This window comes from Otolemur garnettii, unplaced genomic scaffold (genome assembly GCF_000181295.1).
Source record: "Otolemur garnettii isolate 467f Iridium unplaced genomic scaffold, OtoGar3 scaffold00031, whole genome shotgun sequence".
Taxonomy (NCBI): Eukaryota; Metazoa; Chordata; class Mammalia; order Primates; family Galagidae; genus Otolemur; species Otolemur garnettii.
This window is the reverse complement of record NW_003852426.1, coordinates 5,279,468-5,292,872: the sequence shown is the minus strand read 5'-3', so window position 1 is coordinate 5,292,872 and position 13,405 is coordinate 5,279,468. Positions and strand designations below refer to the sequence as shown.

Sequence of the window (13,405 nt, the reverse complement as noted above, 5' to 3'; positions counted from 1 at the left end):
AGTTCTGAACATCTGCATCCCACTTGAGTGGAAACTGGAAGGGTTACAACACATCTCCAGCTAACCACCTCCAGAGAGCCAGTCTCTCTTAGGACCTCAGAGGCGATGACCAGATGGATGGCATGACCCAGATGATTGTGTCCTCAAGACTAAGCAGCTGTTTAAAACTTGGTTTTTGAAAGGCCAATATTCCTTACTAAGAGGGATCTGACACTCCAGGTAGTAGTTGGGGAAATAGCTGCCCTCTTTCATTTATTAACTCAACAAATGTCTGTATGGCATCTGCTAAGGTACAGGTACTGCGCTGGGGTGATATTAGCAAACAAAGTCATACTGAAAAGGGATTCTGATCACTAACCTGCAACCAAGCCCTTTTATTTCTTTTCAAAAAAGTGTATCATTTTTAAAAAAACAATAGAATTCTGACCTTACCTACATCCAAAATAATGAAAAATGTAATCTCAATCATTCTTGTGCCTCCCCATCCTCAGTTGTGTCTAGCCTAGATTTAGGATTCTTAATGTAGAAGTCCCCTCTGGTCATATGTCATGGGTATGGCTGAGGTGCCTGTTATTTGTGCCCATTTGATTTCTCTGGTCCAAGGGCCTTGCTGGCTGGGCTAGTTTGGAATATAGGATCCTGGTGAGACTGGTTACCAGTTACCTTTGCCTTCCATGTCTTGGCAATGACTGAATCTTATCAAGTAACACAGAGAGAATGGGGAGAGGGCAAGGGTAACATGTTCGATTGTGCAGCACGTTCATGTAGCTACTTTTGATGTTGGCATATCTTAGTGTCTCATTCTTAAGGCTGTGAAGCCTCTTCTACCCTGCCAATCAGCATAGGAAGTTGGAATAAACCTTTTCATGTGTCAAGGGAGAGGCAACATGGCGGGTCGAGAGGGTCAGATGGGCAGGGAGGGGAACACTGAGATCGATCAGACTTGTTTTTGAATCTTGGCTACCTCTTAATTAACCATGTGACCTCGAACAAGTCTCTCAGTCTCTTAAATAAAATGGATACCAGTGAAATGGATGTGGTAATACCTACCTGGCTTTAGGGCAGAGGTGAGGATTAAAGACGATGTAGGATAAGCACCTAGTACCATACCCGGGACCCAGGTGCTCGAGCAGCTATTTCCACTACAGTGCTATTGTTGCTATACAGGTAGTTAGCCAGCAGCAACAGCCTACATCTGAAGTTAAGACACATAAAATGGTATATGAGGATCTTTAGCAGAGTGGTTGAGATGATGTTGCAAGGGGAATAAAAATGCTTTGTGACCTAGATGGAGGAAAATTGGCATCGACTTATCTACCCTTTGAAAGATGGGGAATATCTCTCCAGTCTCCCCTCTCTTTGTATTGCGTAATTTAGTGAGAAATGTAACAACTTGAAATGTACTATCTTGTATCTGCTGGTGTTTTGTATGGCAAGGACAACAACCTTCAGTCCTTATCTGTGCATTAGGGTTTCCTTCTGGCTCATTGGGAACCATAGATTCTTGCACTTGGTTTGGTTGTCAAGTTACACTGCTGTATCTACCATCACTGACTGTCTTCACTCTCTTCCAGGGGCTCCACGGGCCTTACCCCTTCGGCCAGTCTTAAACGGGTATCAGCAAGAAGAAAAAATAACAAAAGACAGAAGGCCTGACTCTGGGGGGGAGGGCAAGGGGTTCCTCTGGATTGCAGACCACATCGCACGGACCCCTGGCTCTGACCCCCCATCCTGGAAGAAGAGGAAGAAGCAGAACAGACTAGTTTTGAGTAAACTCAGTATGCATGTGTGAATGCTGAGTCACAGGAATGGTGTTGAGGCTACCAAGAAGAAATCCATGCAGCCACCTTGGGTTTTGTTTATTAGGCGTCAGTCTAACAAGTCATTAGGTTACTGGGAAGGGAAGAAAAGTTTAAAATGGGGGGGAAAAGCCATCTTTTTAAACAAAAATTATTTTGCCTACAGAGAGGTGGTAGTTTTGAGCACATGTTAATTATTTCTCTGCTTCCCCCACTTTTATTTTTTTAAATGAGGAATAACATACTCTTTATAGAATAGTGCTTGCTCTAGAGATGATTCGGGTTAAAAGCTAGTGTGGCATATTTGGGGACTCTGGATCAGTGCTACAGGAGTATATCTGCTGTGCCATATGACTCTAGAAGTCTCTGACCCCATTTGTTTTTCATGGCATCAGCCAATGAGTTATCACCCCTTTCCTCCTCTTTTCTCTTTAATCTTCTGTTGATTTACACCTTTGACATTTGTATTCCGTCAACCCTGTGGCTTGTTAACACTAGAACTTCTCTGAAGACCATACTTCCTTGTGTGGCCAGCAGAGAAAGCTTTAAGGACAGATCTTGGGTGACGTGGGATTTCTGAGGCGGAGAGGTGTCCTTCTGCACACCCTTGTAACAATTCAAACTGCTTTTCTTCCATGTTTCTCTTGGCAGAGAAAAATGCCACCATGCTAACTGCTCTTTTGGATTCTTCATGCAGTGGCTCCCCATTCGCTCTGGGAACAGTGCCTGCATGCTGAGTATGTGCACATACATGAGTGTTGGTGTAGCTCACCAGCAAGTGTACAGCTGGCGAGCATGACAGCGGCAACTGCTTCTCTGTTGTCACACAACTTCTTTCCCTGTGTTTCTCTTCAATTGTCCTTTGTGGTTTTTTTCACAGCCTATTAGTAGAGGCTGAGCTGTTAAGGTGTAAAAATACAGCCCCAAAGGAAAACTTTGTCATGGAGAAGGGCCACAGTCACTGACTACTTGATCTTGGAGACCATATTTAGATAGAAATGAGAGGACCCACACACCCCCTTTCCCCATCAGGATGCTGGTTTATGGGTAAGGAGGTGGTCAAGGGGCAGCCCAGCTGGAGTAGAGGCTGATTGGCTGACTGCTCACTCAGGCCGGTGGCTCCACTGGCATCTTGTGGATTCTGAGTAGGTTGAGATGTGGATATCTCCTTGGGAAGCTTGAACCAGGCTAGAACAGCTGTCTGCCAAAGATACAAGAATATGCAAAGTCCCTCTTCTCTTCTCACCCCCTTCCTCCCCTCAAGTCTTAGTTGGTTTGAGAGTCAGGGATATGGATCCAGCATGTGGCTGTAGAGTTGCCTGTGTGTTGTTACACCCCCATCCATGGGGGGTGAGGGGGTGAGACAAGCAGGCAGACCAGGTGATGCAACTGGTCATACAGCCTGGGTGTGGGTGAGGGTCTGCCTGCCTGTCTGTTTCTGTCTGGGTGTCTGAGTTCCAAATATGTGTGTTGTTTTTTCATACTCAACCTCTTTGGAGACTTGTTTTTATTAAGCTTGTGTGAAATTCCCCTTTACTTCCCCAACCCCTAAAATTAAAAGTGGGAATGCACTTTGGTCCACTGGAGAAGTCCTGAAGATGAACAGAGGTAGCCTATTGAGAAGGGTGGCATAGCTGGGTCTGGGGCTAGACTAGCTTACTCTGGAGCGCTTATTTTCTATGCACATGTGAGTATCCCATCCCTAGCAGAGTCCCTGCTGGGTACTTATCCCTAGGACTCCAGATGGCTTTTTGTCTGAGGGCCTTATTAGGCCTGGACTCTTGGTGCTGTTGGTGCCAATCTCCTGGGACACTGCCACCCTGGAGCCCATGCATACCCACTTAAGTTCTTCCCACTTAACAGTTTCAAAGCAGCATATCTCCGCTGCCCTGGGCAGGATCTTGGGAGAATTTACAACCCCTGCTTTCCTGGCTCTTCATCTGCCTCACATTAGGTGATCCTTCTCAATTTCCCAGTAGGGGCTGCATGCCATGATTTAGCAAGGGCTTCATAGGCCACTATCGGTGTTTTTGGCCTTGTCACATTATCCTGCTTATAGGCAATCGGACATGGCAAGTTAAGTGTCTCAAGCACCTTGGCTTCCTTCCCAAGAACAAATCATTTCTGTGCACATCCTTGGAGAGGTGAGCTCCTTACAAGAAGGCCAAAGCAAGCGCAATCCTTGGTGTAGGGGTAGTGGGATCCATGGCTTCCCTAGGCCCAAGAAGGGATTATTACTGCCCTTCATTCTCTCCCCTCGCTGGTGTGGGTTCAGAGCAATGCCTAGAGTACTTCTCTGCTCCCCTGCCTAAGGAGGGGTATTGGCTACCTCTCAGCCCCAATAGTCCCTGCTTCTTTTAGAATCTTTATGAAGTGACAGGCTGCCCCTGGGCAGGACCACCAGTGTCTGGCACCCAGAAGGTGAGGCAAACACCATCCTTAGGTGATAGAGTTTAAATTCAATTGGGGAGTTGAGAGGCTAAAGCTTGGGAAGTATCTGTGTGCATGGAGTGAGGTGTGTATGTTTAGATGTGTGTGCATGTGTGCATGCCTTTTTTCTTTTTGCTGTGGAGACAGTTGGATTTGGGGCATTTTCTACAAGAAATCATCAGCCCTCTCTTCCCAAATAGGGCCTAGCTGTAACCTTAAGCCCATCAAAGGCACTTCCAGCCTGGATAGAACCTCATCAAACATCTAGTGTGCTCTGAGGGTGGCCCTGGTGGGAAGGGAGAATGAGAATAAATACCTCCCCAAATTCAATCTGAGACCCAGCATGAGAGGATGGCAGAGTTGCCAGGCTCAGCAGTGCAAGCCAATTACCCACCCCCTTCTGCCTCACCTCACCTTGCCTTTCCTTTGTTTCCCTGGGTGAATGCAGGAGCAGCAGTGGCTGCCCCTTCCACCTGGACAGTGGTGTGCGTAGTAAGCAAGCTGGGTGGGTGTTTGTGTTGGGGCCTCATGGTGCCTAGGAGGAGATGAAGATGAGGAGGTTTTTCCTTACTGTATAAATGAATATTTGTATGATTAAATTAACACACACACACACAAAAAATGTTTTCATGTGTGTCAGTGAGTTTTATTGTGCCCTCAAGCCTCCTGTGATTTGCATAGTCCATAATAGCTCTATGGTATGTGTTTTTCGGTCTCTGGGTCTTTCTCTTCTGCAGATGGGAAAATTGAGATTCTCATATTTATATGTTTGGGAAATTAGTCCTGGGGTTATAATGGGATCTGGTGACCAAAAAGGTAAGGAAATTGCTTTCAAATGATGCTTAAGTAACCAGAATATTATGCCTCTTTTGATCACCACTGTTTCTTCAACACATAAGAAATAACAGCCAAGTTAGCTAGCAAGCATTGTTTGGGCCCTTATTGTGTGTCCAAGACATAGCATAGGTGCAGGAATTGCACAGGAAAAAAAATGCAACATCGCAGATACAATAGGCATCTTTCCTATTGGGAAAGCAGATAAGCCAGAGTTGGGGACTCCTACCTCTTTCCACTTGGGTCCCTGCCATCCTAAATTTAGAAGAGGGAGTATATCTTATATGTTTCCTATGGTGGTTAGATATAGTGCCTGGGTGCTCAGAGTGCTCCTTCTGTTTGTTTTTTTTTTTTTTTTATGGATTAAGTAGCTTTTATAAGGTGGACTAGGAGCCTGAGAGGTAGGAACCACACTCCAGACAGCTGGCAAACAAACATGGAACCCATCCCACATACTTACATAAGACAGCCTGGTGACCTTGGTAAGGGATTTTAGACAGTGGTCAGAGAGCGTTGAGCAGGAGTCAGGTAGCCTGAAAGAAACTTAACTGGCTGGTCGGGCAGGCTGGCCAGGCAGAGCACCTAGTGCTCTGGGAGGCAGAGCCAGGAGGATCACTTGAGCTCCAGAGTTCAAGACCAGCCTGAACAGGAGCAAGACCCCATCTCTACAAAAAATATAAAAAATTAGCCAAATGTTGTGGTGGGTGCCTATAGTTCCAGATACTAGGGAGGTTCAGGCAGGAGGATCCTTTGAACCCAGGAGTTTGAGGTTGCTATGAGCTAGGCTAAGGCCACAGCACTTTTTGAAAAAAGAAAGAGAGGGAGGGAAGGTGAAAGGAAAGGAAAGAAAGAAACTGACAAAAAAGAGGACAAATAGTGGTGTTACTGGCTCTATCCCTTCATATTTGTATTGCTTTTCAAAGATCAGAGCTCAGGTTTGTCTTCGATCACATCATCATTCCTCTGTGTTGAAAAGAGTGAGATCAGAGTGGAAAGGGAAATTGCCTGAGCCTCACAGCTTAATGGATGAGTCAGGCTTGGCAAATCCCAGGTAATATAAGCATTATTTTTACATAACTGAAGAGCCAAACTTCTACCAGCCCCTGAATCTGGCCTTCCCTCTGCCTGGCAAAACTTTGTGTTCTAAATGATGATTATGAGCCAGGGGAACTAGGGTGCAGAGTTAGTGGGGAAGTCCTTTGGCCACTGCCTTGTAAACTGCTCAGTGAAGGAATCTGTGACCAGAGATTGCATGAAAGAAACAGGTCCCACAGAGAGTTGGTCCCCTGCCCCAGGGGCCTGAATGTAATACTTGTCTTTCTTGGAGAACAGCTTAATACAGATCCCAGGGTAAAGGAGAATGACCATCTCAGAAACCCACCCCCACCCACCCCCCCGGGGCGGGTGGTGCACCTGCTTCCTTCAAGGTACCCACAGCTGTTTGTTCTTTGCATAGTAGGGCCCCCGCCCCTCACATGGGTCTTCCGGCAGCTCAGACCTCCTCACAGGCCTTCTCCAGCACCCCTACTGCTGAGCAGCTATTTACTTGGCAGAATCTGTTTGTCTTTGGGGCTGTAACCTGTTAAGAAGTCACCAGGCCCTGGGAGAAAGGAGCAAGTTTGATGGTAGCTCCTGGCCTGAGCCATTCCCACGGGGGCTAGGTGACAGGGAGGGGGCTCTGAACTGGGCCTAGGAGATGGGGTAAGGTAATTGCAATGGTCCAAGTCCAGCCCTCCTGGCAAACAGGTACTCTGAAGCCACCTCCCTGCCCCAGCTCAGGTTGTACCTAGGTGCCTCCCACCCTGTTCCTGAGAAGGCCCCTCCTTCACCTTGCTGTGACCCAACTTTTTCCCAGACACTACCTGCTGTCCAGCACTGTGTGGCTGCCAGAAAAATAGGCCCAGAGGTCATTCATGGTAGCCCCAGGTTTTAAAGATGGGAAAAGAGCAAGCAAGACTGTTTAAAGACAGAGGAGAGTGTGTGCGAGGCTGGGGTGTTTAAAGAATGGATTCTGATCAAAGTGACTGATGGATCTCAAGTACCTCCTGTGTAAAATGAAGATATGCTGGTTTAGAAACCAAGACCTGAAACATGAATATCCTTTTTGCCCTTAGTTCTGAGATGCCGTGATCTGGGATAGTACTTCTCAAATACATTAAGACGCAGATTCTAATATTATTGGTCTTGGAGAAGGAGGCAAGATTTTGCATTTCTACCAAGCTCCCAAGTGAATGAATGCTTCTGGTCCTCCATTCATACTTTGTATGAGGATAGCAGAATGTGGCCAGAGGGGGTTCAAGCCCCAACCCCCATCCAATCAGCCTATGAGAGTCTAGTTAAGAGTTTGTTGGTCAGGCGTACTAGAATTTATTTATTTATTTATTTTGAGGCAGAGTCTCACTTTGTTGCCCTCAGTAGAGTGTCATGGCATCATATTTCATAGCGACCTCAAACTCTTGAGCTCAAGCGATTCTCTTGCCTCAGCCTCCCAAGTAGCCGGGACTATTGGTGCCTGCCACAACACATGGATATTTTTAGAGATGCGGTCTCGCTGTTGCTTAGGCTGGCCTCAAACCTGTGAGCTCCCACCTCAGCCTCCTAGAGTGCTGGGATTACAGGCGTGAGCCACCTCAGCTGGCCTCAAGCCTACTAGAATTTGAAGAAGCTTACCAATAAGTCAGCTATAACAGTAATAGTCAGCAGTGGTTCCCCAGCATTTCTTAGGATTTATTCAGGCTGTGATTTCTGGCTTAAACATTATTTGTAGTGTGCTGCTCTTCTGTCACAAAGAACAAATGTATGTGTGTCCACTATAGTTTTGGTAATATTGGCTGCCCATTATGACCAACTCCTATTAAACTGTTTATATGCATTACCTCATTTATTCCACAGCCATCCAGCTGAGGCAATAAAGGGCAAGTAAGGGCAGCACCTGTGGCTCAGTGGGTAGGGTACCGCTCCCACCCCCAACCAAACTGCAACAAAAAAATAGCTGGGTGTTGTGGCAGGCGCCTGTAGTCCCAGCTACTCAGGAGGCTGAGGCAAGAGAATCACCTAAGCCCAGGAGTTGGAGGTTGCTGTGAGCTGTGTGACACCACCGCACTCTACCGAGGACAATAAAGTGAGACTCTGTCTCTACAAAAAAATAAATAAAATAAAGGGCAAGTAAGCTTGGTGCTTGGTTTATTAATGACCAGTTCCTGTGTCACAACTCCTGGAAATGGAAATGTAGCTACTTGGGGAGCATGAAGAAAGGGACCCCCCCCCTTAGTCCAGGGGTGTCTGGGAGGTTTCTTTGAGGAAGTGACACTTAAACTGAAACCTAAAGAATAGGGAGATGGGAAAAGGTTGAAGGAAACAGCCTACAGAGAGATGGGGGAGATGGTGGTGTACTGGAAACACTGGAAGGAGATCAGTGCCTGTGTACTACTGGATGGGCTATGTCTGTCTGGAACAGAAGGAGATTATGGGAATAGAGTCTTCTAGTTACTGCCCCAGGCCAGCCCAGGAGAGCTTTGCTGCTCTTAACCCTTTGCAGTTCAGTTGTCTATTTATTGAACAACATTTATGTGCCTGCTACTAAGGTAGTAAGGATGTAGCAGTGACCAAAAGAGACAGATATCACACACACACACACACACACACACACACAGAGCTGTTTTCTAATTGGAGTAGACAGGCAATAAGCATAGATGCATAACAGGTGGGCAGTGACCGTAGCTCATTGGGTAGGGTACCTGCCACGTACACCCAGGGTGGTGGGTTCTAATCCAGCCCAGGCCAGCTAAACAGCAATGACAACTGCAACAACAATAACAACAAAAAATTAGCCAAGTGTTATGGTGGGTGCCTGTAGTCCTAGCTACTTGGGAGGCTGGGGCAAGAGAATCACTTAAGCCCAAGAGTTTGAGGTTGCTGTGATCTGTGATGCCACAGCACTCTACTGAGGGTGACATAGACTCTGTCTCAAAAAAAAAAGGCAACAGGTGCTACGGAGAGAAATCAATGCAAAGTAGGATAGGAGTGCTGATGAGGGGAAGAGGATTGCTGTTTTATTTTTATTTATTTTTTGAAAATCTCAGAGTCTCACTATATCACCCTTGGTAGAGTGCCGTCATGTCACAGCTCACAGCAACCTCAAACTCTTGGGCTTAGGCAGTCCTCTTGCCTCAGCCTCCCAAGTAGCTGGGACTACAGGCTCCCACCACAATGCCAGCTATTTTTTTGTTGTAGTTGTCATTGCTCAGTCTGGTCTCAAACCTATAAGCTCAGGCAATCCACCTGCCTTGGCCCAGGATCCCTGTTTTATACAGGGAAGTCCTAATTAATATGGAGAGAATGGATATCTGAACATTACAGCCAGAAAGAACAATAATTGTAAAGACCCTAGGTAGCAGGAAATAAGGTCAGAGAGGTAAGTGGGTCATATCATGTGGGGTCTTAAGATGACTAAAATGGCTTTGATTTTTACTCTGGGTGAATTGGGAGCCATTGAAGGATTATAAGCAGAGGGAGGAACTTTAAAAGATCCGTCTGGCTGCTGTGTTGAGAATAAACTGGATGGGGCAAGGGGAGACGCAGGGAAACTAGTAAGGTGGTTACTAGGTGGGGTCTGTTGAAGAGGTAAGAAATGGTTAGATCAGGGGTCCTCAAACTTTTTAAACTGGGGGCCAGTTCACTGTCCCTCAGACTGTTGGAGGGCCGGACTGTGGGTCCCAGGACAAGTCAGCTGCTAAGCAGGACAGGCAGCGGCGGCAAAAACACCCACTGGGCCAGATAAATGTCCTAGGCAGGCCGTATGTGGCCTTCCGGCTGTAGTTTGAGGATGCCTGGGTTAGATCCTCAATACATTTTGAAAATTGAGACAGCAGTGTTTGCTGGTGGGGTTAGATGTAGAGCATGGCAGGGAGAGATGACTCCTTAGATTTAGGCCTGAGCAACTAGAATATTTATTGTATAGACAACTTACTCTTACCTATGATAGGAAGGACTACATGAGGAGTGGGCTTGAGGGGAGAAATCAGGTATCTTTTTTGGACCTGTTTAGTGTGAGATACTTGTTAGGCATCCAAGGAAGGTCTTGGGACAGCAGGTAGATATACAAGGTTACAGTTTAGAGAGAAAGGTTGGGAAGTCAGCAATGAGATGGAACTTAAAGCCTCAGGACTGTTTGAGATCATCAGAGGAGTAAAACGGGACCTTAACAGTTGGACCTTATCAGTCTTGCACATGCTTTTTGCCCCAGCTCCCACCATGAGGATCTTCTCTGACCAAAAAGGCCCCTCCTGAGGCTTGGAGCTCTGATAGTTGTTGTTAACCTCTCTCTAGTCCTAGCAATCCTTATCCTGCCCACTGTTCTCCCTGTTGGTCATAGCAGAGAATTATGGAATGGGTGAGAGGCTGGATACTTACTATCCAGGCCAGGGTGGCCCTCGCCTAGGATCCAGGTGGTAAATTCATGGAAAAGTAGAGCCAAAGCCCCAGTAGATCATGGTTCCTGTGGTCCTTTCCTCCCAAGGACAGTGTGGGACCCTAGACCCAAGTCCTAGAAATTCCCCCTACCAGGCTGTGGGAGAGAAGTAAGAAGAAGGAGACTGTCTGACTCAGGGCCTGGGGAGAGAAGCCCTGTGGGTGCCGTGCTTGCCTGTACCAAGCTCCCAACCCTAGTTAACAGTGAAAGCATTCAAGATGCCCGATGGGCCAGAATGTCACTGCTCAGTGCCTCAAAGCACCACTTAGGGGGGCCAGTGGAACAGAGCAATGATGGGATTTCAGCTGAGCTGTGAGGAAATCCTTCTTAGCATGTAGCTGCTGTGACGCATTTAGGGTTGCTGGGAATGCAGCCATCTCAGCTAGTATGGAGTACGCTCCACATGTATACTCAAGACCAGCAGAGGGCACCATGCAGCTCAGGCCTCCTCTGGAAAGGATGGAGGCTACCCTGGTCTGGCCTCCTTTGCAAGTATGTTTTCCAGCCAGGGCAATTGTTGCTTCTGCTCTCTGCTCCCAGGTAGGCAGGCTTGAGTTTTAATCCAGGCTCTTATCAGCTATGTGACAGATCGATTTATTTAGGTACTCAGAACCTCAATGTTCTAATAATATAAAAAGAGTTTCTACCTAAGAAATGTCATAAGAATCAAGTCCATCCTAAAAATGTTTGGTATCATATACCTGGCACATGGTAGGTATCCAATATGTGACAATAATTGTGTTATTATTATGACCTTCGGATGTGGCTAGGCCTGGGCGCCTGAGGATAGGGGACTAGGACACTAGGTATTTGGGAGGCACTCAAAAAAAATCTTAGCCTGCTCAGGGGTCTCTCCTTTGACCACAGCTTATATTTCCAGCAAACCATTACCTTGTGAATATTTCTTGGTTTGGAGTAGGAGTTGGGATGTAGGAAAGAATCATTCTGGAAGATGGTCCAAGAGATCCTAATTTCCTCTAAGAAGAGGCTTTCAGAAGAGGAAATTGCCCTCAGCAGCTATATAAGGTAGACTCTCAATACACATTTGTCAAATGAAGAAATGAACTAACATATAGGAAAGACCGGGAGCCTGCCTTGTGTAAGAGTAGCCTGATTATTAGAAGTAGACACTGCCCAGCCCAGCTCAGACCCTTGACAGTGTCAGGAGCTCCTGGTGAGGGGTCACAGATATGCCCACAGTTGAGAATGACAGTCCAGAAACCCTTGCCAGGGAACTGATTTGGCCACTGTGGTTTACTACTTTTGAGGGCAGAATACAGGGCCCACATGTCTACTTCTAGGTGTCCACAAGGAGTCATATCAGTATCAGAGCAAGAGATTGAGTCCAGGGCCATAGGTGAACACCAAGGTGCCCTTTGCTGGTGTCAAGTGTCACCCAAATCCACTGACCATCTCTAGCTTTTGCTTTTATGCTGTCTCCTTTACTTTTCTTTCCACTCTCTCTCACCTCTCTTCTCCCACACATTTTAGCTTCCTGATAGTCAAGTACACTCTAACCAGGAGCAAAGGTTTGGAGCTGGGGGCACCCACAGAGAGGTGGTGAGTTTAGAGTAGTTATCAACATGGGTTAGAGAGGAGTCTATGTGTGTGTTGGGCTCCTGCTGGGCCCCCTGATGTGGGTCATCTAGGGCTGATGTAGACACGTATACCTAATAGGGAGACAGGACCTAGGAGATGGTAAAAGTAAGCAACATTGGGTAATTGGGTAGGTTAAGGGTCCTGTGAGTGGGACCCACAGTAAGTATGCCATGCAGGAGGGTCCGAGAGAGCCAGGCCTGTCCCCAGCATCTTGGGATGAGACAGCCATTTGTAGCATTTTCAAACATGAGAAGACTGCCTTCCCCAGAGTCCCTTAGTCAGGTGGACCACACCCAACCCTGGCTTTCTCTATGATACTGAGCCAGCAGGGAAAGCCAAAGCCCCTCAGGGAAAAGAAAGAATCAGTGGATATTTGGGGAACAGGAACTGACTCCAGCTGGCTCCCATCCCCAAGCTGAACAACCAGGCTGGGAGGTCCAGTGGGGTCCAATCATAGTGGTGGTGGTTGGGCCCGAGGGGAGGCAGCCTTGGCTCTCAGGACTGGTTTGCATGGTTCAAAGGGGAATTTGCATCTTTGAAAAGTTGCAGCTATGGGAAGAGAGGGGGAGTGGGAAGTCTTTATGGAGACCATCACTCTCCTTTGGAAGAGAATACCCTGCTGCCAACCACCCATGCCTAACCTCATGGAAAGAGCACAGTGGCTCTCAGGGCCACTGGCTCAGGATTCAAGCCCTCAACCATTCATAAGCATGCAACCTAGCATACCTATGACACTTTATACTACTCACACAGGAACATAGGTACCCAGTACATAGGTGTACACTCATTACCTTAGTTCATACAGACACCAACACACCCATAGGATCATATAATCTCACATCAGCCACACAGAAGCTCACACATATGCACACATTCATACTTCATAATCATTTTTATACTCAATTTTCCTTTAAGTTAGACATATTTGAAATTTTATTCCATCCTCAAAACGTCTGAAGTAAGTACTAATATTTCATTATTATTTATAACTTACATATGGTAAAGGACACAAAATTTACCGGTTTAGGCTCGGCGCCTGTAGCTCAGTGGCTAGAGTGCTAGCCGCATACACCAGAGCTGGCGGGTTCGAACCCAGCCCAGGCCTGCCAAACAACAACTACAACCAAAAAAAAAAGCCAAGTGTTGTGGTAGGCTCCTGTATTCCCAACTACTCGGGAGGCTGAGGCAAGTGAATTGCCTAAGCCCAGGAGATTGAGGTTGCTGTGAGCTATGACGCCACAACACTCTACCAAGAGCAACATAGTGAGACTCT

At 46.8% G+C, this 13,405-nt stretch overlaps 1 protein-coding gene across 1 annotated transcript in view; it reads left to right on the top strand.

Annotated features, from left to right (window-relative positions):
- CUNH6orf106 (chromosome unknown C6orf106 homolog) overlaps positions 1 to 4,841 on the top strand; it is a 110,939-nt gene extending 106,098 nt beyond the window's left edge. Inside the window, exon 5 of the mRNA XM_003789115.3 lies at positions 1,575 to 4,841. Coding sequence (XP_003789163.1) covers positions 1,575 to 1,610 — 36 coding nt within the window. The 3' untranslated portion in view covers positions 1,611 to 4,841. The remainder of the gene's footprint in view (positions 1 to 1,574) is intronic.
- The last annotated feature ends 8,564 nt before the right edge of the window (positions 4,842 to 13,405 follow it).